The sequence below is a fragment of the Triturus cristatus genome, chromosome 3_1 (genome assembly GCF_964204655.1).
Source record: "Triturus cristatus chromosome 3_1, aTriCri1.1, whole genome shotgun sequence".
In the NCBI taxonomy this organism is placed as follows: Eukaryota; Metazoa; Chordata; class Amphibia; order Caudata; family Salamandridae; genus Triturus; species Triturus cristatus.
Genome location: NC_140583.1, coordinates 303,866,485 through 303,888,543, shown reverse-complemented (window position 1 = coordinate 303,888,543; position 22,059 = coordinate 303,866,485). Strand labels below are relative to the sequence as shown.

Sequence of the window (22,059 nt, the reverse complement as noted above, 5' to 3'; positions counted from 1 at the left end):
GTTCTGTGGGCGCGGTGGACTACTTTTAAGTTCGAGAACATCGATGTGGTAAAGGTGCTTTGTGGAGGCCACTGACCTTGGATTGTAAGTTCTCATTAATAAGCAACCCAACCAGCGAGAGAAACATCTGTCACTATGGACTGACTGGATGATCCTGATGAAAAGGAACACATTTGAGCAGGTCTGACTTGTTTACTCATCAATGATTGGAATATAAAGCTTGTTGATTCAATGAGATCTTTTTCTTCCCAATCTCCTTGTGATTGTGACCATTGGTCTTCCCAGCATGTTTGTAGAGGTCTCATGTAGAGACAAACGTTATGTAGCAGAGTAATGCAACAGGTCATGGATCCTAGAAGAGAATCAATTTTCCTCACTAAGGGATTTGCGACTTGTGGCAGCTAGAAAAATGGAAGACACTCTTTCCTTCGAAGGAGACACTCCTTCTGGGATGGTACTGAGAGATGTTCCTAGATAAGTTAATAATTGAACCAGTCCACTTTTCCAGATTAACATGCAGTCCTAAATGGCTTAATATCTCGGCAGTGAAGTTGAAGTCCTTTTCTGTTTGGAATGTCGCACAAGCTTTTATTAACCAGTCATCTAAGCATGGATAGACAAACATCTTTTTTTTCTGTGAAGGAAAGCTGCAACTACTATTTTACATTTTGAAAAAGTTCTTGGGGTAGATATATGGCCAAAAGTTAGAACTTTATACTGGTAGTGGACTTTGCCGACTAGAAGGCTAAGAAACACTGTGTTTCTTTGCAATGGATTTGTGGAAGTAAGCTCTCTTTAGCTCCACAGAGCACATCCAGTCTCCATTCATGTGCTGAGGCTAAATCTGATGCAGTGCCAACATTTTGAATTTTTAACTATTGATATACTTGTTGGCTTGCCTGAGATACAATGCTGCGTGGGATTATTATTTGGGGCCTTTCTTCGTTACCAAAAAATATCTTGTTGTGATGAAGAAACCAGTTATGTTGCTTGTTTTTGGAGAAGTGATGAAACCTCCACTTTGTACTGGGGTAGCTGTTGTTGTGGAGACCTTTTTGGTGGAATTAAAGAAGGTGGAGATTTGAACTTAATGGTTTAACCATTCTGTACAGTTTGTAAGATCCACTTGTCTGTTGTGATTTTTTTCCACTCCTCCGGGAGTTTTGTTACTCTCCCTTCTCCTGAGGTGGTAAACAGAGCAGACTGAGTGTTGAGCTTATTGTTTGCTATTTGAAGAGTGAGGTTTTTCCAGAGTGGGGTCTCTGTAGGATTGCTGAGCCTGTTGACATCTGCCTCAAAGTGACTTCTTTAATAAAGAGACAGCTGCTGTTGAGATTGATGGTCTTGCTGTTTGTTGTGGATAATAAGGCCACTGAGCGGGTAGACTGTGGCATTGTTTGGTATACCTATGGTGCAATTGATAGATATAAAAATGCTGCTTCTCCTACACAACCTAACACTTCAAGAGTCCCTGAATAGATCAACCCTATTTCTTCATCTTTTTTGTTGAGCGTTGAGCTTCAAGGTAGTGAGAAGGATCAAGGAAGTGCGTCTGGGAGAAATACCAGGGTTGTAATTCTGCTGGAACGATGCTGATTACACACTCCTAAAGGTCAAAGTAATATTCAACAAAATGTTTGGCAAACTAGCTTGATCAGTGTGCATGACGCAAGAATTATTGCCCGTGTTAATTCTGAATAGTCACTTAGATGGGCCAAGTCACAAAAGTGACCTGTGTAGGGAGTGCACACCCTGCCCAGATCACTTTCGTGACTTGGCCCATCTAAGTTTCATTTTCTGCTGTTAGATCTATAGCATCAACAGCAGCACTTAATATCCGATTTGACAAGTTGTCCTTCATTGAGGATTTCCAGGAAGTCTTGTTTCCTTTCTTTTGGTAAGTTGTTTGCAAAATTTTACAAAGACTACCAAAGAGGTCAGGTATACGTGCCTAGAAGTACGGAATTACTAGCCGTTTTGAGAGCTGTAGCAGAAGACCCACATACTTTTCTTCCCACTGTGTTCTTGCATTCTCTCTCTGGAGGAATTGACGTTTCTGGAGCTGAAGGGGGTTTTGTCCTGACAGCAGAAACAATTACAGAATCCAGCTTTGGTCTTTATCTTAGGAAAACTGGATCCTGTTCTACCACTTTTTATTAAAAAGTTTTGCGGTTGCCGATTTCAAAGTGGCTGGACTCAGGATGTTTTCCCCTGCCAGCTCTGTAAATACTGGTGCAAGAGGTAGGATAGGACTTGGAAAAGCCTCTTGGGTGTAAAGGCCCCATGATGATCGAGATTGTAGTACGAGGGACTTCTATCTGTACGTTCAATTTAGCTTCTCCTCGAATGAGAACATCCTGGAGGGTTAAGATGTTATCTTCTTTTGTGGAGAAGATGATGGAGAAGTCAGTGTCCATGACGCATCTGTAGCATACACAGCTGTACTTGGAGATCTTGATTGAGCTCTTCAGTTACGTCTGTCTGGAGTTCCTGGAAGAGGAGTAACAGCTCTGTTGGCTTCGGAATCAATGTGAGAGCGGGATCCTGTTGCGTTACAGGCATCGAAGGTGTAAAAGAATCTGTCGGTATTGAGAGTGGAGGCAGATTTACAGGCTGAAGAACAACCTGTAAAGTATCTTCTGCAGGTAGATTTCCCCTGGCCTCTAATGAATAACTGACTCTTCTAAAGAACCAACTCCATTGCTTGAACGCAAGGTGTGGATTGATACAGATGAATATCTCAATGTCAAATATCTTGGTAACAAAGACATTCTTGAAGCTGAGAGAGATTTGTTATGGAGTCGAAGGTTGTGCCATAGAGTGCTTCAATGACGAATGGTCTCAAGTCTTTCAATGCCTGTCTTATCAAAGGCGTAGTCTGACATGCTCTGCTGCCGGCATTGACAGAGATGGTGCCTGTCTTGACGATGATGTAGTGGACGTCTACAGCAATGGTACTGGTAACAGTACCTGAGGGATTGAAGTTGCAGGCAAGATTTTTGAGGCGGGCATGTTTGTGCCAATGGTTTTGACGTTGATTGATCCTCTTGTAAATGACAGGCATGCATAGAATGAAGATCGAGTTGCCTTCTATGTTTCTTGTCCCTAGCTCTCCCTTTGTAGGGGTTCTTTTTCATGGTGAAATAGAAGGAACCCTTTTCTTCTCTGTTTTTGCTTTCTTCTGTAGCTGAGTTCCTCCAGCTTTCCTATCAGGTGAATTCTAGCCCGGTCTTTGAGGACTCATAATTTTCTGAAAAAAGGACATACTTTCACAGAATATGGCTACGGAAGACAGACCACACATTGGGCATGTTGGTCAGACACTGCCTTCTTCCTAAATGAGGGACTCTTTACAAAAAGTGATGATATATATATATATATATATATATCAGGAAAGATGTTAAAGTCTTAAAGAGATCCCGACAACATGTGAACAATATTTTTCTGAAGTGAAAACCTCAAACAAAAGATGGGTTTGTAAGCCTAAGGTGTTCTGAGATCCAGTCAGCACAGGTCAGAAATAAGACTTGCCTGAGAGGCAGAGTGGCATCAGATTGTAGAACTTTCCACAACCCTTAAATATTTTCTCTTAGCTTAGAAGTCACGAGTATGCCATTGAAATAATCATCTAACTGTAGTTTCGAGATCTATGATAAGATAGGTGTGCTGTGTAGCAGTGCGAGACAGTCGCAGTGGTAACGTGCTCCAATATGAAAATGCCACTACTTTTGTTACAATGCTGGCTGTGAAGACCGGCACTTTAAAGATGGCACGGATACTATTTACTATGTTGGGAGAGGGGTTATATTATCTTTAAATACAAGCAAGCTGTCATTCGTTAACAGCTGGAGAAACCAAGACCGATATTGGAAAAAAAGCACATAAAAACATGTTTTTTGTAAACTCCTCTGTGACCTTTCACCTCCTTGCATCGACTGTAGACCCTTACCTTTTTAGAGCATTTCACAGGTGTCCTTAAGCAGCACTTCTTATGGCAGGCATATTTGCACACTGAAAAAGAAAAATAGTCTTAATCCCAGATTCAGGAAGTGACGTTCCCCTACCCAATGTGCCATTTCCTAAAAATGACCTTAGGAACCCCCTCGCCCCCGTCTGCTAAAGTACCTGTCATGGCAGGCATACTCACGTTTACACACAGCAGCCCTGTCCATTATCCAGATGAGGGAGGAGCAGAACTCACAGTAGGTTGGAATGCTGTACTGTGTAGCTTTAAAGATGTGTCCCATGTGTTCTTCAAGCTATAAAACATAAATAGATGAGAAGTGGCAAGAAAGAATTAAGAGAGGCAGGTGACAGGAGGAGATATGAGAGGAGGATGCAAGTTCACAATAAAAATTTGCCACACTAATCTGGATTCAGGCCCAACTGGAAAATGAGCAGTGTGCCTCCCTCTACCAAGGGCAGTAGGTTAGCTGTTTCTGATAGCTTCTTAACAAACCAGAGATAAATTTAGTAGTATAGTACTTTCTCATGGACTCTGAAAAAGAAGAGAATCTGGTTTTGTCAGGACACCCACCACCTTTGATGTTTAGGATCTCTCTAACAGACAAGGATAGATCTTCTGGTTTGCTTCATGCATCTCACTCTCACAAAGGTAGCGAGATTGCATTTCAAGAAGTGTTAAGTATTTACCTATTTTTAAGTTTCAACTGGCTGTCAATTTCCACATCTAAGTTGAAGGTCGTTTCAGTGTTTTCAGAGAATTTGGATTTCAGTTTATATTAGAAGCTGGTGGCTTTTATGATATAATTAGACCTTTCACGTTGAACCTAGCTGTCAGATTCCATAGTCGGTGAAGACAGAGGTAGGCTTAAGTCTAAGCTGGATGTTGGGAATTACCAAACAAGGTTTAGACTCTGTTGTGTTTTAGTCTGTGTAGGGTTACCGTCCACGTTGTTTCTGAATATTTGGGGATATTTTTAACAGTATGACTTGAGTTTGGGGTCAGTTAAATCTGTGTAGAGATTTAGGGTCAATGTGTTAAGTTGTCTTAAGTCTCTCTGAACTATAGTCGCAACTTAGGTTAGCAGATGAAGTTATCTTTCACTGGGACTTTTGACAACAAATTTGGCTATATCCTATATGCTACTGGAAAAGAACCAAATCAAGTCAAAACTTTATTGCTTTTGAAACACAAATTCAATACTGTAGTCTAAGTATACGGTTTAAACTTCACAATAGTGATTCCAAAATATCATATCCAGAATATTGAAGAATACAGTATCATGAAGGTACATATATTTAGGTAAGTGCAGATTTACTATTCTAAACTCTACATCTAAATACATTGAAGATATAAAGAAGAATTATGTTACTTACCCAGTAAGCATCTGTTCTTGGCATGTAGAGCTGTAGATTCACATTCTGATCATACTCCTGCCATCTAGTGTTGGGTCCGGATGTTTGCAAGTTGTTTTTCTTCGAAGAAGTCTTTCCAGTTACGAGGTAAGGTGACTCCTCCTTTTGGTGATAGTGCGCATGGGCATCGACTCCATTGTTAGATTGGTTTCCCGTAAGAGGGTGAGAACGGAGTGAGTGCAGAAAAGAGATGTCCATGCGTATATAATGTAAATAAGGAGAACGGCAACAACTACAGGGGACCGGGGAGTTGGGAGGGCGCATGTGAATCGGCAGCTCTACATGCCAAGAACAGATGCTTGACTGGGTATGTAACATAATCCGTTCGCAGCATGTGCGCTGTAGATACACATGCTTTGCATTGACTATATAGCAGTATTCTCCCAAAGCAGTGGCTAACCAGTAGATGTTGCAGATATCAGAGAAAGTGTTTTTAGCACTGCTTGCCCTATATTGGCTTGTTGTCGTGCTAACACATCCACACAATAGTGTTCGGTAAATGTGTGTGGTGTAGACCATGTTGCTGCTTTACATATGGCAGCTATAGGAATGTTACATAAAAAGATAAATAGATACCCCTATTTTGAGATTGGAATACGCTCTAGGGGGTATACAGTTTATTTTGCTTTTGCATAGCAAGTTTGAATGCATTTAACAATCCATCTTGAAATGCCAGATTTAGAGATAGGACTGCCCTTGTGAGGTGGAGCAAATACTACAAACAGTTGCATTGTTTTACGAAAATCTTTTGTTCTTTCGATATAATAAATTAACGCTCTCCTGACATCAAGTGTGAGAAACGCTCTTTCTGCTACAGAATCAGGATGAGGGAAGAACACAGGTAACTCAACTGATGGGTTAAGATGAAAAGAAGCAACCGCCTTAGGGATGCATTTTGGGCTATCGCGAAGAACTATCCTATCTTTATGAAGCTGAAAGCAGGGTTCTTCTAAGGTTAATGCCTGTAGCTCACCAACTCTCCTTAATGACTTGATTGCAATGAGGAAGGCAACTTTCCATGAACGGAACTGTAAGGGACAATTGTATAATGATCAAAGGGTGAACCCATGAGTCTTGTAAGTACAATGATGAGATCCCATACCGGTGCTGAAGGTATTCTTGGTGGTATTACTCTTTTTAAGCCTTCCATAAAGGCTTTAATTACAGGGACTTTGAACAAAGATAGATGCTCTATGTTTTGCAGATACGTAGCCCCTGCTTCAAGGTGAAATCGAATAGATGTATAAGCTAAATTTGATTGCTGTAGGTGCAGAAGATAACAAATAATGTTCTAAACAGAAGCATCTAAAGGATTCATCTTGTTATTACAATAAATAACACATTGTTTCCATTTTGCTGCATTACAAGCTCTGATAGTGGGCTTTCATGCTTCTTTTAGAATAGTCATACAGTTTGGTGACAAATTTAAGTATCCAAACTCTATGACTTCAGGAGCCAAATCGCTAAGTTGAGCTCCTTGGGGTTTGGGTGTTTGATTTCTCCACGGTTCTGAGTGAGAAGGTTGGAATTGAGCTGTAGCTTTTGATGTGGAACTACTGAGAGTTTCAGAAGTGTGGTGTACCGTAGTTGATGGGCACACGTGAGAGCTACTAAAATCCGTGAGAGTGATGTATGCCTGAGCTTTCAAATCAGAAACAGAAGGAGTGGGAGAGGCGGAAAAGCGCAGACAAATATCTTTGACCAATTGATCCATAGGGCATTGTCTTTGGATCGAGGGTGTGGGAACCTGGAAGCAAAGTCTGGGCATTTTGCGCGGGCACAGCGGCAAACAGATCTTTTTGTGGAAATCCCCATTTTTTTTAAGTTTGGAAGGAGAACTTGGGGATGAAGTTCCCACTCATGTATTTGCTGTCTCCTTCTGCTAAGGAGATCAGCAATTTGACTGTTAACTCCTGGAAGGTGTTCTGCGAGAAGATGAATTTTGTGATAAATTGCTCACATCCAGATGGTCTGAGAGAGCTGTGACAGCTGGAGTGCGCGTGTCCCCCACCCCTATTTTTGCATATAAGACATGGCTGTCATGTTGTCTGTGAGGACTAGGACAACCTTGTCTATGAGATGAGAATGAAAAGTTTTGAGTGCTAGAAATACTGCTAGAAGCTCTAGATAGTTGATGTGGAGACATTTATGCTTGTTGTCTCAGAGACCCTGAAATGGGTAATTGTGGAGTTGGGCACCCCAACCTGTGAAAGATGAGTCTACTGTTAGCACGATGAAAGGCCCACTTTTGATAAGTTTTGTGGGTTCCACCACTGCAGAGATCACTGGGTGTGGCTGTCTACCAACACTAGATCTGTTAATTGACCCTGTGATTGATTCCACTGATGTGCTAAGCATTCCTGCAGAAGACGCATGTGTAGCCTTGCGTGAGGCACTATTGCGATGCATGACCCCATCATATCTAAAAGTTGCATAAACATTTTGGCTGTTAAGGTTTGATTGGCTTGAAACAGTAATAACAGAGTTTGAATATTGCAAATTCTGTCTGCACCGGGGGAGGCTAGAGCCGTGTGAGTGTTGAGTACCTCCCAGATAAGATTTATTTGTAAAGGTTGTAAACGAGACTTTTGCACATTCACTGTGAAGCCCAATCTGTGGAGTAAGTTTATCATGGTCTGTGCGTTATTTAGATACTTTTGGTCTGTGCTGGCTTTGATGAGCCAGTCGTCTAAGTAGGGGAAGACGTGAATTTGTTGTCTTCTGAGATGAGCTGGCGCTACAGCTAAAGACACTCAATTGATGGACGGAATGCAGAACAAATCAAAACGTTCACCCTCAGTCAAGAGATCTGGGTTAAATCCATCATTCTTTTGCTCACCATGCCACCCCAGTTTAGACCTTGCCCTATGAAAATCAGTTTGGACCCTGTGCCTCATGGGAACAGTCCACCCAAACTGCCAAGCCAGGTCCTCCCTGGACCGGAAACAAGCATCCCAGGACCGGTTTCGGGGTTTCACTCCTCATCAGCCAGGATAGCTTGAATCCAGTGGCACAGTGAGCCACCCCATGATACTCTGCTGCTCTAGCAATAAGTTCTTGATAAGCCATGTATTCATCAGGTGGTGATGGTTTTGCGGGGTAAAGGTCTGGGTCAGTATCCCCTGGAAGGTCAATGGTGTAATCATTCAATGGGTCTACATACAAATGAGAGTCTTCATCAGGATCATCTCCTTGAGGCTGAGTATGTGGAGATCTCAGAGGTGTTATGTGTACGGGATCTGGTAACTCTGGAGAAGATGGAGGGGGAGGGGATTGAGGGGCAGGATAAGCAGGGCTTGTAGCCATATCCTTTTTTCTTTTCAGAGGAATTGTATCTGTCCTCTGAAGGAAGTTTGTATTTGGATGGTGTCTTGGCAGAAATATGTTCTGTATCAGGATGGATATAAAGCTTTATCTGTTTAGGATCTAATTTAGCCTTGAGAACGTCTAAAATTGGTTCGGGAGGCTCAGAGAGGCTGTCTTTTGATTTTGGCGCCAAAATAGTTTTGCAATTGTGAGTAGAAGGTTTTGAGTCCAAAGCATGTTTTGGCTTTGTAGCGCAGTATCTAGGCTCCGAACCAGATTTGCCCTTGGCGCTGGAGTGTTTCGGCTCTGAACCAGATCTGTCTTTGGAACCTGAGGGTTTCAGATCTGAAGATGATTTCGGACGACTCGACCCCGAGCCGGAAGGCTTGACTGTTTGTTTCTGTGCTGAGCCACAGCATCTGAAATATTGTCTCGGTGCTGACCTTGGTCCGAAGGCAGAGGTGGTACCGTAGCCTTATGTTTTTCAGAAAAAAATTGGGAGGGTAAGAGGTCTTTGGTACTCACGGCATCCTGTCCCAGAGGCACGTCTCCGGACTCCAAGACGATCTCAAGTTCGGAATCCGACTCTAGAACAGAGCTGGCCTCTTCTTCTGCTACCGATGTTTCAACATCTTCATGCTCAGATTCTTTGCCGAAGATATCCGGAGTGTGTTGAATGTGTTGCATTTCTCATAGTGGAGCCCGACGATCGCGTAGAGTTTTCTTAGACCGACAAAAACTTACAGGCATCGCAGTCTTCTATCTTGTGCTCTGGTGAGAGGCACAAGTTACAAACTTGATGTAGATCGGTGTGAGGGTAATTGGCGCGGAACCGAGGACAGAATTGGGATGGAGTTTGTTCCATCGGCGGAAGGGTAGATCAAGGCGGCTAGGCCGGAGGGCTGCCCTGATGTGTCCGACAGAAGATAGAGGGTTTCCTGGTCAATTTGATAACCGGAGAACAGGGAAATGCGTTCGAGAACAATACAGTCGAGGGTAGAGTGGATTGCGCACCGAGGGGAATCCCAAGAATGGATTAGAACTAGAGAGCAGCAATACACGTCCGAACCCGATGGCGAAAAAAACACAATCTAACTATGGAGTCGATGCCCATGCGCACTATCACTGAAAGGAGGAGTCACCGTACCTCTAGACTGGAAAGACTTCTTCGAAGAAAAACAACTTGCAAACATCCGGACCCAACACTAGATTGTAGGAGTATGCAAAGCATGTGTATCTACAGCACACATACCTTGAAGATTATATATATATATTTTTACTTCAAAGGACCACCGTTTTGAAGACGCACTCACAAGCGGCACAATTACGGCACCCAGCGCTTCCTTTATTCAAAAATTGTACATAGCCTTACGCGTTTCAGAGCATGTCGGCTCCTTGGTCACAGGCAGTTCAACATGGAAGAGCAAAAAAGTCAAAGGAGGCGTTGCCCAGCATGTACTTTTGTAACGCCCTCCATTAGGCAGCAGGTGTTAGTAGCTTGTATGGCATGCTGGTACTTGTGGCTAAAGTCCATTCCTTTAGTAGGTTGCGTTCCTCCTTTGCAATCATTAATTACTTATAGTAAGTTTTCGCCGCTCCATGACATTGCTTGAAATTGTTCATAGCCCTCCAGTGGGCTTTGAATCAAAGGAGCGCCGCATTACGGTATAAGCCATTCGCCGCTCAAGCCAAGAGGAGACTGCCAGATTTTGTGTCTCCAAGGTCCCCTTTATTTTCCACGGGGCGGTGCAGTCTTCGCGGCTCGGTCTGGACTTTAACCACAAGTACCAGCATGCCATACAAGCTACTAACACCTGCTGCCTAATGGAGGGCGTTACAAAAGTACATGCTGGGCAACGCCTCCTTTGACTTTTTTGCTCTTCCATGTTGAACTGCCTGTGACTAAGGAGCCGACATGCTCTGAAACGCGTAAGGCTATGTACAATTTTTGAATAAAGGAAGCGCTGGGTGCCGTAATTGTGCCGCTTGTGAGTGCGTCTTCAAAACGGTGGTCCTTTGAAGTAAAAAAAAAAAAAAAAAAAATATATATATATATATATATATATATATATATATATATATAGAGAGAGAGAGAGAGAGAGAGAGAGAGAGAGAGACATGACAAATAGATGTGGAGTTAAGAATGTAAATAAATCTACACTTCTACTCAAGATTTCATGGTAGTGTATATTCTGGATACAATATATAAGGTGGAGCACTAACCACCACAACACAGAGGAGGAGTTATTAATAGGAATGCCAGGAAGGAATAAGTTACTTACTACTAGTAATGCTTTTTTGATAAAGACTTTACCTTGCAGTAGATTTCTCACCTTTTGAATATTTCCCAGGCATCACACTGGATCCGGAAAACTTTAAGCAGTACCTCTGTGCACCGGTAGGTGGTGTGATGCAGCTCCGCACCGACACAATCCCGCTCCGGAAGTAACGTGCAGAGCCTACATAGGTGCCATTCCCTCGGGCTGACACACAAGTTACTACTTGTGTAACGATATATCTGTAAGAGACATTAGTTAGTGATAGATTCCTTACCTTAGAATATTCCCAGGCGTCAGACTGGATCCGGAAAGTTTTGCTAGCAGTACCCCTGCACGTCAGTAGGTGGCGTTGTGCGGCTCCGCGTCCATTGCTCGCGTCGTAAGCGCCGAGATGACGTCACGGAGACTACTTGGGCGCCACCCATGCGCACTGACATCAGTTCTGTACACAACTTTCCGCGCCAGGAACGCAGAGCCATGCAAGAAACTGACCACTGGTGCCAAGAATTTGGGTCCTTAAAGGGATGACCTTAACCCTAGAAATCAGTTCGTAGAACGGGGAGGATGGGTGGGGCGGTAAGGAATCTATCACTAACTAATGTCTCTTACAGATATATATTTACACAAGTACTAACTTGTGCGTCTGAAAGAGACACGTTAGTGATAGATTCCTTACCTTAGAATAGATACCCCAGCAATACCAACCCCGGTGGTGGGTCTGCGAAAAGATTACACCAGGAAGTCACGGAGAACCGAACGCCCAAAGAAGCAGTCTCTCCGGACCTGAATGTCAAGGCAGTAATGCTTGGTAAACGTGTGCAGCGAGGCTCACGTAGCTGCCTGACAAATGTCCTGCAAGCGGACACCGCGTCCCAAGGCAATAGTGGTTGCCGTCGCCCTGGTAGAATGGGCGCGCAGCCCCACAGGAGGCTCCTTCTTAGCCAATGATTAACAGGCCTTGATGCAGAGAACGACCCACCGAGAAATGGTCCGCTTGTGCACAGCCGGACCTCTTTTGGCACCCACATAGCCAACAAAGTGTTGGTCATCCACACGGAACTGTTGTGTGCGCTGCAGGTAGAACAAGAGCACACATTTTGGGTCCAGACGGTGGAGCCTCTCTTCCTCTTTCGAAGGATGCGAAGGCGGAAAGAAGGTGGGCAAAGTGATGGTCTGCCCGATGTGGAAGGGCGTGACAACTTTTGGCAAAAAAGAAGGACGGGTCCGTAAAACCATCTTGTCCTCATGGACAGAAAGGAAAGGAGGTTTGGAAGAAACAGCCTAGAGCTCACTCACTCGTCTGCAAGAGGTGGGAGATGGCTGAAAGATAACCTTTGATAGTGCCCAGAGCAGAGCCCTGCTTGGCCAAAGAAAGAAGGAACAGAAGGACTTCGGAAAGAGGGGCAGAAAGGGGATCCACAGCCCTAGCTGTGCACCATGCCACAAACTTCTTCCACCGGCAAGCGTATACCGTTTTAGTGGAGGGATGCCTGGCAGCCAGGATGACATCAGAGACTTCGGGAGGAAGATCAAAAGTTGTCAACTGTCGCCGCTCAATCTCCACGCATGGAGGTGGAGGCTGGACAGGTTCAGGTGGAGGACCGTCCCCTGCTGATGCGACAGAAGGTCCTCCCGAAGAGGCAGTCGGATCGGTCGCCATGCTGAGTAGCTCGGGATACCAGTATCTTCGTGCCCAATCCGGAGCCACAAGGATGACTTGGGCCTGGTTGCGCCAAATCTTCTTCAGCACTCTGGGCAGAACTGGAACTTCAGGTCCCACTGCAGGGTCCGCATATGCCATCTGACATGTGTCACCAGCAGGATGCAGGAGGCCATCAGTCCCAGAAGCCAGACGGTTATCCTGACTGAAACCCGAAACAGAGGCTGAAAGATCGGAATCATAGCCTGAATGTCCCGACTCGCTGCTCGGGAGGATAAACCCGAAACAGCGTTGAATCCAGAACCGCTCCAATGAAGGGGAGCTTCTGAGAGGGACTCAGGTGCGACTTCGGCACGTTGATGGAGAACCCCAGAAAATACAGGCGGTCGGCCGTGTTCTGAAAGTGGGAGACAACTGCCTGGGGATAGCCCGCCTTCAACAACCAGTCGTCGAGGTAGGGGAAGAGTGACACCCCTGACCTGCGCAGATGAGCTGCAACCACCGCCATCACTTTCGTGAACACCCGAGGGGCGCTGGTAAGGCCGAAGGGAAGCACGGCAAACTGAAAATGCTCCAGCCCTACCGTGAACCACAGGTAACGCCGGTGGGCGGGCAGCACGGGGAAGTGAAAATATGCGTCCTGCAAGTCCAACGCTACCATCCAGTCTCCAGGGTCGAGGGCAGCCAAGACCTGAGCCAGAGTCAACATTTTGAATTTCTCCTTCCGGAGGAAGCGATTGACGTTCCTGAGGTCCAAAATGGAGCACAGGCCCCCCTTTGTCCTTCTTGGGGACCAGAAAGTAGTGGGAATAACAACCACTCCCTACTTCCGGCCCAGAAACGCACTCGATGGCCTCCTTGGCCAAGAGGGCCGTGACTTCCTGCTGGAGAAGTACCAAGTGATCCCCCGACATGCGGTGGCACCGAGGTGGCATGGCTGGAGGGGAGGACTGAAAGGGAAGGGAGTAACCCTTGCGGATGATCTGCAACACCCACTTGTACGATGTGATATCGCGCCAGTGGGGGAGGTGGAGGCGGATCCTGCCACCCACCGGCGTGGGGTGCTCCACAAAGCTCGGATTAGGACGGTTTGGAGGTAGACGCAGCGGAGGTGGACTGACCCCCACGCTGATTCCCAGAGCCGCCCCTGCGGAAACCGCGTCTGCGCTGAGGCTGGTTCTGCAGAGGCTTGCTGAAGGAACGTGCCTGGGTGCCTCTGCCGTGGCCACGAAAGGAATGAAAACCATGAGTGGCCGGCCTTTTGGCGGAAAGACCCAAGGATTTGGCCGTGGCCCGCGAATCCTTAAAACGCTCCAGTGCACTGTCGGCCTTATCGCCAAACAGGCGAGTGCCATCAAAGGACATGTCCATGAGCGAACTCTGGACATCTGGCGGGAACCCGGTAGATCTCAACCAGGCGTGGTGACGAAGCGCCACAGTCGTAGAAATTGCCATGCCCAGTGAGTCCGCGGTGTCCAAACCACACCGAATGGCGAACTTAGCCGCATCCTTACCCACAACAACAGCTTGGGACAGCACAGCGTGGGTCTCCTCAGGACACTGAGGCAACAACTGTGCAACTGTATCCCACACCGCGTGGGAATAGCGGCCCTATAAGCAGGCGGTGTTCACTGACCGCAGCCCCAGGCTGGCCGAAGAGAACAACCGCATACCGAACTGCTCCAGCTTCTTAGAGTCCTTATCCGGCGGAGCCGTGGGAAAGGCACTCTGTGACGTCGAGGCTTGGATGACCAGGCTCTCAGGTGTAAGATGAGTGGTCAGAAAAGCGGGGTCACCAGGTGCCGGGTGATGACGCCTGGCGACATTCTTATCCACAGGGGCCCCTGTGGCTGGCCGCGACCAAGTGCCTAACAAGACGTCAGTGAGGACGTCGTTAAAAGGGAGCAGGGGCTCCGACGAAGTGGATGCTGTCTGGAGCACCTCAGTGAGGAGATTAGTTTTGAGGGCTACTGTAGGAAGATCGAGGTTGAGGACCTCAGCTGCCCGACGGAACACCATCGTGTAGGAGGCGCCTTCCTCCATGGTAGGCGGGGGAGAGGCAACCCCGGGTCAGAAGAGACATCGAGGTCGCCGGCATCCTCCAAGTCGTCCACACAGTCCTGCTCGGAGTCGCATTGACGGGCAAGAGGGTCCTCGGACCCCTCCCAGTCGTCCTCCACCTCTATCGCATGGGGAACAGGCCGCGGCGGCAGAGCTGGAGCCGGAGAAGGATCATACGGCGTAGGAAACGGCACCGGCTTGGCCCCGTTTCCAACGCCGTATGTTCCTTTTCCGGCTCCAGCTCTGATCCCAGGTAGGAACAAAATGGTCCTGGAAACGGGACAAGGGCGGAACAAACGGCACCCACTGCGGCCCAAGACATGGAGCCCGAGGAGCGACAACTGCGGCCCCGTGAGCATTCCCAGGAACGGCCCCTGGAATGGCGCTGGGACGAGTGCCAGACCTCCAGCAGCTTCCGGCGCCACTCCCGCAAGGCATCCGGGGCCATGGCCTGACAGTCCCGGCAAAACCGGGAGTCGTGGTCGGTCTCCAGGCAGTAGAGGCAAACATCATGGGGTTTCGTCACCAACATATTGAGACGGCAGGCCCCACAAGACTTAAATCCAGCCTTCCCTGCGTGCACCAAGGAGAAAGGGAGACAAAAAGTCTCAAAAAAGGGTAGTCAAAAAGTGACTAAGGTACGTGCTCTAACCGGATCTGCGCTTGCTGGCGTGGAAAAAGAAAGAACTGACGTCAGCGCAAATGGGTGGCACCTAAGTAGTCTCCGTGACGTCATCTCGGCGCTTACGATGCCAGCGACGGACGCGGAGCCGCACAACGCCACCTACTGACGCGCAGGGGTACTGCTAGCAAAACTTTCCGGATCCAGTCTGACGCCTGGGGATATTCTAATGTAAGGAATCGATCACTAACATGTCTCTTTCTGATATCAGTTGCTTTTGAGACTGTCCACGCCCCCCAGACACAGAGCCGCAAAAGCAAACTGGTGTGACCAGTGTGCAGATTCCTGGGCTTGGGATCTTATGACTGGACAATCTAATCACCCAACAGGCAGGATGGATGGGTCGGCGAGGAATCTGCTGCTAGATAGAGTCTCTACCAGAAAGAGTGTTACTGAAAATTAGTAACCTTTTCTATTGAGAGCGATTTCTAGCTGCAGATACCTCAACTTTTAAATAAATACTAAAGCATTACCTATTTGGAAATGGGCTGTGAATGGATTCAAACCAAACAGTCCTGTAGAACGGAAAGGGCAAAATACCTTCTCGCCGGGTGTGACTGCCCAGACAAAAGTGCTTTTTGAACGTTTGGAGGTACATCCATGCAGCTGCCTTGCAAATGTACAGGACAGGAACTCTGCTTGCTAATGCAGTGTAAGCAACCCTGGCCCTGGTAGAATGAGAATGCTGTCTTTTTGGAATATGTTTTGCCTTTTTTACTCAAGTGAATAAAGAGAGGAACGTCCACCCGGTGGTCTTTGGCACAATCAATGTTTAAGCACAGCGCACTTTCTGGTCTGTTATGGAGTCTCTCCTCCTCCCGAGGAAGTGCATAGGACACTAGCAGGGTGATAGTTTGACTGATGTGTAACAGTGTCACAACTTTCGGCACAAAGGATGCCAGAGTCCACAGTACCAGTTTGTCTGGAAAGAAGGAGTTGTACAGCGGGTTGCCACAGTTCGAAAGTCACTCCATGGTGCACTGATGTTGTGGTGCCAAGGAACACTGTCTTGAGGGTGAGGAGCCATAAAGGACAACTGTGAAGCGGCTCGAATGGAGTGTACTACAGAAAGATGAGGATGAAGTTAAGGTCCTACTATGGCACTACGAAGGCAAAGGGAGAAAACATAGTGTAAACCTTTCAAATATCTCATAATGAAAGACTTGAATAAAGAGGGCTGATCCGGCAATAACAAACAAAAAGCAGATAGAGCTGGAAGGTACCCTTTAACTGTGCCCAGGGCAAGTCCTTACCAGGCGAGGGACAAAATAAACAAGAAAACGTCAAATAACCTGGCTGGCAGGTGGGCAATCTGCTGAATAACCCGGAAAGCCACAAATGTGCCTCAACGACAGGCATTTGCAGTTTTTGTAGATGGACGCCTGGCTGCCAAACTAACATTATCCACCTTTGGAGCAAGGTTAAAGTTGGTCAGGTAGCTGCTTAATCTCCATGCACTAAGGTGGAGATTGCGAAGGCTGGGTACAGAACCCTGCTCTGCCACTGTGACAGCAGATTGGAAGACAAATGCTCAAGCCCAGGAGTTCTGGATACCAAACTCTCCGTGCCCAATCCAAGGACATTACGATGAGATGGGTCAGTTTGTTAATGACGATCGTCAGTACTCTGGGCAGGAGTGTTATCAGTGGGAAGGTATACAGGAGTCCCAAGTCCCACTTGAGGCGGCACGCATCTCTGAGAGAGTGACGTCTTGGAAATTCCAACCTGAAGAAGTTCTGACATTGTGCGTTCTCGGCAGTGGCGAACAGATTGAGCCAAGTTTCTCCTCAGTCGTGGAAGAGACCCTGCTCATCTCCTGGTTTAACTGCCATTCGTGATCGGCTCAGCGCCAATGGCTCAGCTCATTCGCCCTGGGATTCATTGATCCTGGCAGTTGGTTCCCCACCAGTAAAATGTTGTGGTTCAGCCAATTCCAGAGGTACAATGCCTTCTGGTACAAGGTCCATGACCTCACCACGCCATGCCATGTTTGTTGCAGTACCACATGGAGGTGGTGTTGTCTGTGAGCACCTACCTTTGATGATTGGAAAGAAGTCTTTCAACGCCAAATGGATGGCCCTAAGTTTCAGAAGGTCGGTATGGAGCTAGCACTCCACCAAAGACCAGAGGGCCTCTGATCCCCACCCCTCCCAGATGGGCACCAAAACCCAAAAGTGATACATCTGTCACCAATGTCCTCTCTGAACTGGGAAGGGGTAGGCGTCTGCCACCGACCCAGTTGAGGACCAGAAACTACCGCTGAAGACCCTTTGCAGTTTCCTCTGAAATCTGAATGTGGTCCCCTTGATATTGGGCCCACTAAAACTTCAGATGCCCCTGCAAAGCCCCCATATGCCACCATGCGTTCTTGACCAGTAGGATGCAAGAGGCCATCATTCCCAACACCCTCAGAATTGACCTCACTGAAATCCAGGACTGAGGCTGAAAGATCAGTATCACAGAATGAATGTCCTGGACTCTCTTTCCCGGGAGAAAGGCATGAACCAAGTTAGGTGTGAATTCGGCATGTTGATAGTGAACCTAAAAGATGACAAGAGGTTTGCTGTCATCTGTAGGTGGTAGACAACTGGCTGGGGCGAGCATGCCTTTCACAGCGATTGTGGTAGGGGAAGACTGGCACTCCAGAGGCGGGATGCTGCCAACACCAACAAAACGTTTGTGAACACCCGACGGGCACTGGTGAGGCCAGAAGGCAGCTCAGCAAACTGACAATACTTCTGTTCTATCAAAAACCGCAGGTAACACCGGTGGGCCAGCAGGGCACGTATATGGAAATAGGAGTCCTGCATGTCCAACGCTACCATCCAATTAAAGCATTTTGGATGTTTCCTTCTAGACGAAGCCGCTGAGATGGTGCAGGTCTAAAATAGGCCGCAGCACTCCGGCCTTTCTGGGCACAAGGAAGTGGCGGGAGTAACAACCACAGCCCACTTCTGGCACAGGCACCCTTCTCTATTGCCACTTTGGCTGAATGGACTTTCACTTCATGCCACAAAACAGTGAGAAATTGGGGACAGGGAGGAGCGGTGGTGCAGAAAGTAAGCGGAGGACCCACCTATCTGATTTTATGGCCTGCCAGCCCAGCAAGAATCGTTGGATCCTGCTTCCTATTAGGTGGCCGTGCTCCACTAAGTTCACGCTAAAGGTGTTTTGCAGGTGGGGCTCTGTGGGTTGTGGTAGAGGAATGGGCAGCGAGTTGACCTTGCTCACAGGGGCAGTGGGCACCAAGGCCGCAAAACTGCTGGGCACCAAGTTAATAATAATAATAATAATAATAATAATACTGATATTTGTAGAGCGCGAACAGCTACCTCACGAGGAGGTGTCCCGGCGCTATAGACTGCTGGGGAACCCGTCCTGGCTATCCCTGTGAGATGGTCCCTTTCTGGGTATCTCCAAGGTGAAACCAGGCATCCCCAGCGTCTGTGGGGGGCCGTTGTAGAGATGAGGCAAGTTGGGGTTGCATTGGCTTGTGGTACGGGGTACCTCTGCCGAAACCATGAAAGGACTGGTGGGGCTGTGACGCTGGTGAGGTGGGGAAGATAAGCTTAAGGAAGCTCTGTTAAGGCCTTGTTAAATGGCAAGAAGTGCTCAAAAGATGTTCGTCCTGACAAGAGAACTTCTGTTAACATATTAGTCTTTACCTCCATAGTGGGGAGCTGGAGATCAAGGACTTCAGCTGCCCTATACATTGCCATGGCATAGGTAGGGAACTCCTCTGTGGCTTGAAAAAATTATTTAGGTAACAGTCTTTAAAAGACAAGAGGAGGCTCTGGATCTGGCTTAGGATGGGCGGAAAGAAAGAAACTGACGTGAGCACTATAGAGTGGCGCATACATAGGCTCTGCATGTCACTTCTAGAGTGGAACAGTGTCTGTGGGAAGCTGCATGGTGCCACCTACCGGCACGCAAAGAACATGCTAAAAAGTTGGATCCATTCTAGTGCCTGGGGAATATTCAAAAGTTCAGGAATCAATGGCTAGAAATCTCTATTAGAAAGGTTTATTATAATAAAATGCCTCCACATGACTACATGCCCACTAGCACAAATGATTTATTAAATGCCATAAATCACCAGAATGGGTATGAATCATCATTTAAAGAGCACCTTAATTGTGTTTTGGATTTCCAATAATTTTACTTTCAAATTTCAACATATCTGTTTCTCAAAATACACGTTTTCCATCAATTATACACTTTGCATTTTGAAATAATACAAATCTTCTATTTTTCTGTAAAAAAAACACAAACAGCCTTTCCCCCACAAAAATCATATTTTATGCATTGTCCCAAGTACAACTTCAGCACAGACAGATTCAGTCACACCTACTAGATTTTGCTATCACGTATAGGCAGCCCAACAAAATACCTATGTTATTTTCACCATTTTGTTAGGGCTACAACTATGCCACTGCAACCCACTGTTATGCTAAGAACCATAGGCAAACCATGCTTACACGATGGCAAAAATAGCTGCCATTATGCCATGATCAATCCAAGGACACTAAACATGTGCCAAGATTTACCATTATTAAGCTGGTGTCAATATTGTCAGATATGGGCAGAATTCTGGCATACATAAACACTTTATATTCAGGCACCAAATTCATTTGGTCTTCCCTGAAATCAGGAAGGCTTCCAGGGAGAAACCACGCCAGACAAATACTCAACACATACCTACATGTACACATATGTGTACACATCCATATAGAAACATGTAAACCAATACACATACATACAGGCACACCTCATTCCTAACATCTGAAGCAAACAAGGCCATTACCTGGGTCCTCTCTCTATCCAGCCTTTGCCTCTCCATGCTACAGGATTGCTATCATATGCTTCTAACACACTTCCACTATGTTTCTGGCTGTCCCACAATTTAGCGACTCCAGTCTGGCAATTGCTGGCACTTCTTTATGGTCAACCTTTCGCATGCATTTTATGTCTGATAGAGAAGGGCTTGAACAGTGACTATTCTCCATGTGACTTTACTAAATTGAAAGTGGTGACATGGTAATGTTGCAGGATCTGCAGACTGTCAGTATCCGTTCAAGTGTAATCATGTTGAACTGTCATTGATTTGGCTGGAGGTCACTCCAAGGATACGAAGATGGTAGTGCTGAATTCTTCAATATCAATCAATGAATCAGGGGTTTATATAGCACGCTACTCACCCGTGAAGGTCTCAAGGCGCTGGGGGAGGGGGGAGGGGGGAAAATGCAGCTCCGGATCAGCTGAAGAGCCAGGTCTTGAGGTCCATTCTGAACGTGTGCAGGGTCGGGGAGCGTTTGATGTTCACAGGGAGCTCGTTCCAGGTCTTGGCTGCGATGTAGGAGAAAGCTCTCCTGCCGGTTCTGCTTCTGCAGATGTGTGGGATTTCTGCCAGGGCGAGGTCGGCAGAGCGGAGGTTCCTCTTGGGTACATGGAAGGATACTCTCTACTTGAGGTATATGGGTCCGATGTTGTTTAGGGATTTGTAGGCGTGAGTGAGGAGTTTGAAAATGACACTCTTCTTGACGGGGAGCCAGTGGAGGTCTCGTAGGTGTTGGGTCATGTGTTCGTGACGTGGAGTCCCGAGGACAAGTCTGGCTGCGGCGTTCTTGATGGTTTGGAGCTTGTGTAGAAGAGTTCTGTTGACTCCGGCGTAGAGAGCGTTGCCGTAGTCCAGTCTGCTGGTTATGAGTGCGTGGGTGACCGTCCTCTGCTGTCGGGGGGATCCATTTGAAGGTCTTATGGAGGATGCGAAGGCAGGTGAAACTCGTGGAAGCGACGCGTTTATCTGGCGGTTCATAGAGAGGGAGGAGTCAAGGATGATGCAGAGGTTCCAGGCATGGTCCGTAGGGGTGGGTGGGCTTCCGAGGGTAGCAGGCCACCAGGTGTTGTCCCAGGCAGAGGTGCAGGGTCCGAGGATGAGGACCTCGGTCTTGTCTAGCTGTGAGCGTGCGATGTGAGACAGTGTCGAAGGCTGCGGAGAGGTCTAGAATGATAAGGGCCGCAGTGTGTCCCTGGTCTAGTAGTATGCGGATGTCATCAGAGGCATTGAGGATCGAGTTCTCTTCGATGAAGGCGGTCAGTTGGACATTGACGACTCTCTCGGTTACTTTGGCCACCAAGGGGTGGAGAGAGATGGGTTGTAGTTTTTCAGGTCCATTGGGTCGGCCATTTGTTTCTTGAGCAGGGGTTTCACTTCCGCTCGTTTCCAGTCCTCTGGGCAGATTCTGGATCTGAGGGAGGCGTGGATGGTGCGTCCTAGTTCGGGTGCGATGACGGCGGCGGCTCTGTGGAATATGTGCGTTGGGCAGGTGTCCGTTGTGGCTCCTGAGTGTGTTTTCTTCATGGTCACGGTGATGAGCTCAACGGTAGCGGGATCCCAGGACATGATGGTCGGCTTGTCGTCGAGGGTGGGTAGGTGGGTGGTGTTTGGCACTGGTTCACTGAATTTGTCGTAAAGGCCCTTAATCTTTAGATGGAAGTAGGAACTGAGCTTATCGCAGAGTTCCTGGGAAGGTGTGACGTCCGTGGCTTCACAGGTGGGTTTCACGAGCTGCTGTATGACGTTGAACAGTTCCTTGGCGTTGGTCTGGACTTTGTCTCTTATGAAAGTCCGTTTGGTGTCCCTTATGCGCTGGTTGTATTCCTTCATGGTGCTCTTGTGGTTGTTTCGTGCT

The 22,059-nt window shown here is 47.1% G+C and overlaps 1 protein-coding gene across 6 annotated transcripts in view; it reads right to left on the bottom strand.

Annotated features, from left to right (window-relative positions):
• Positions 1-22,059, bottom strand: part of MYO9A (myosin IXA) — a 1,236,948-nt gene that overhangs the window by 123,530 nt on the left and 1,091,359 nt on the right. For all 6 annotated transcript variants that reach the window (XM_085643964.1, XM_085643968.1, XM_085643966.1 and 3 more), the window contains 2 exons: positions 4,148-4,259; positions 3,950-4,011 (listed from right to left, as the gene is read on the bottom strand). In XM_085643964.1, coding sequence (XP_085500090.1) covers positions 3,950-4,011; positions 4,148-4,259 — 174 coding nt within the window. The remainder of the gene's footprint in view (positions 1-3,949; positions 4,012-4,147; positions 4,260-22,059) is intronic.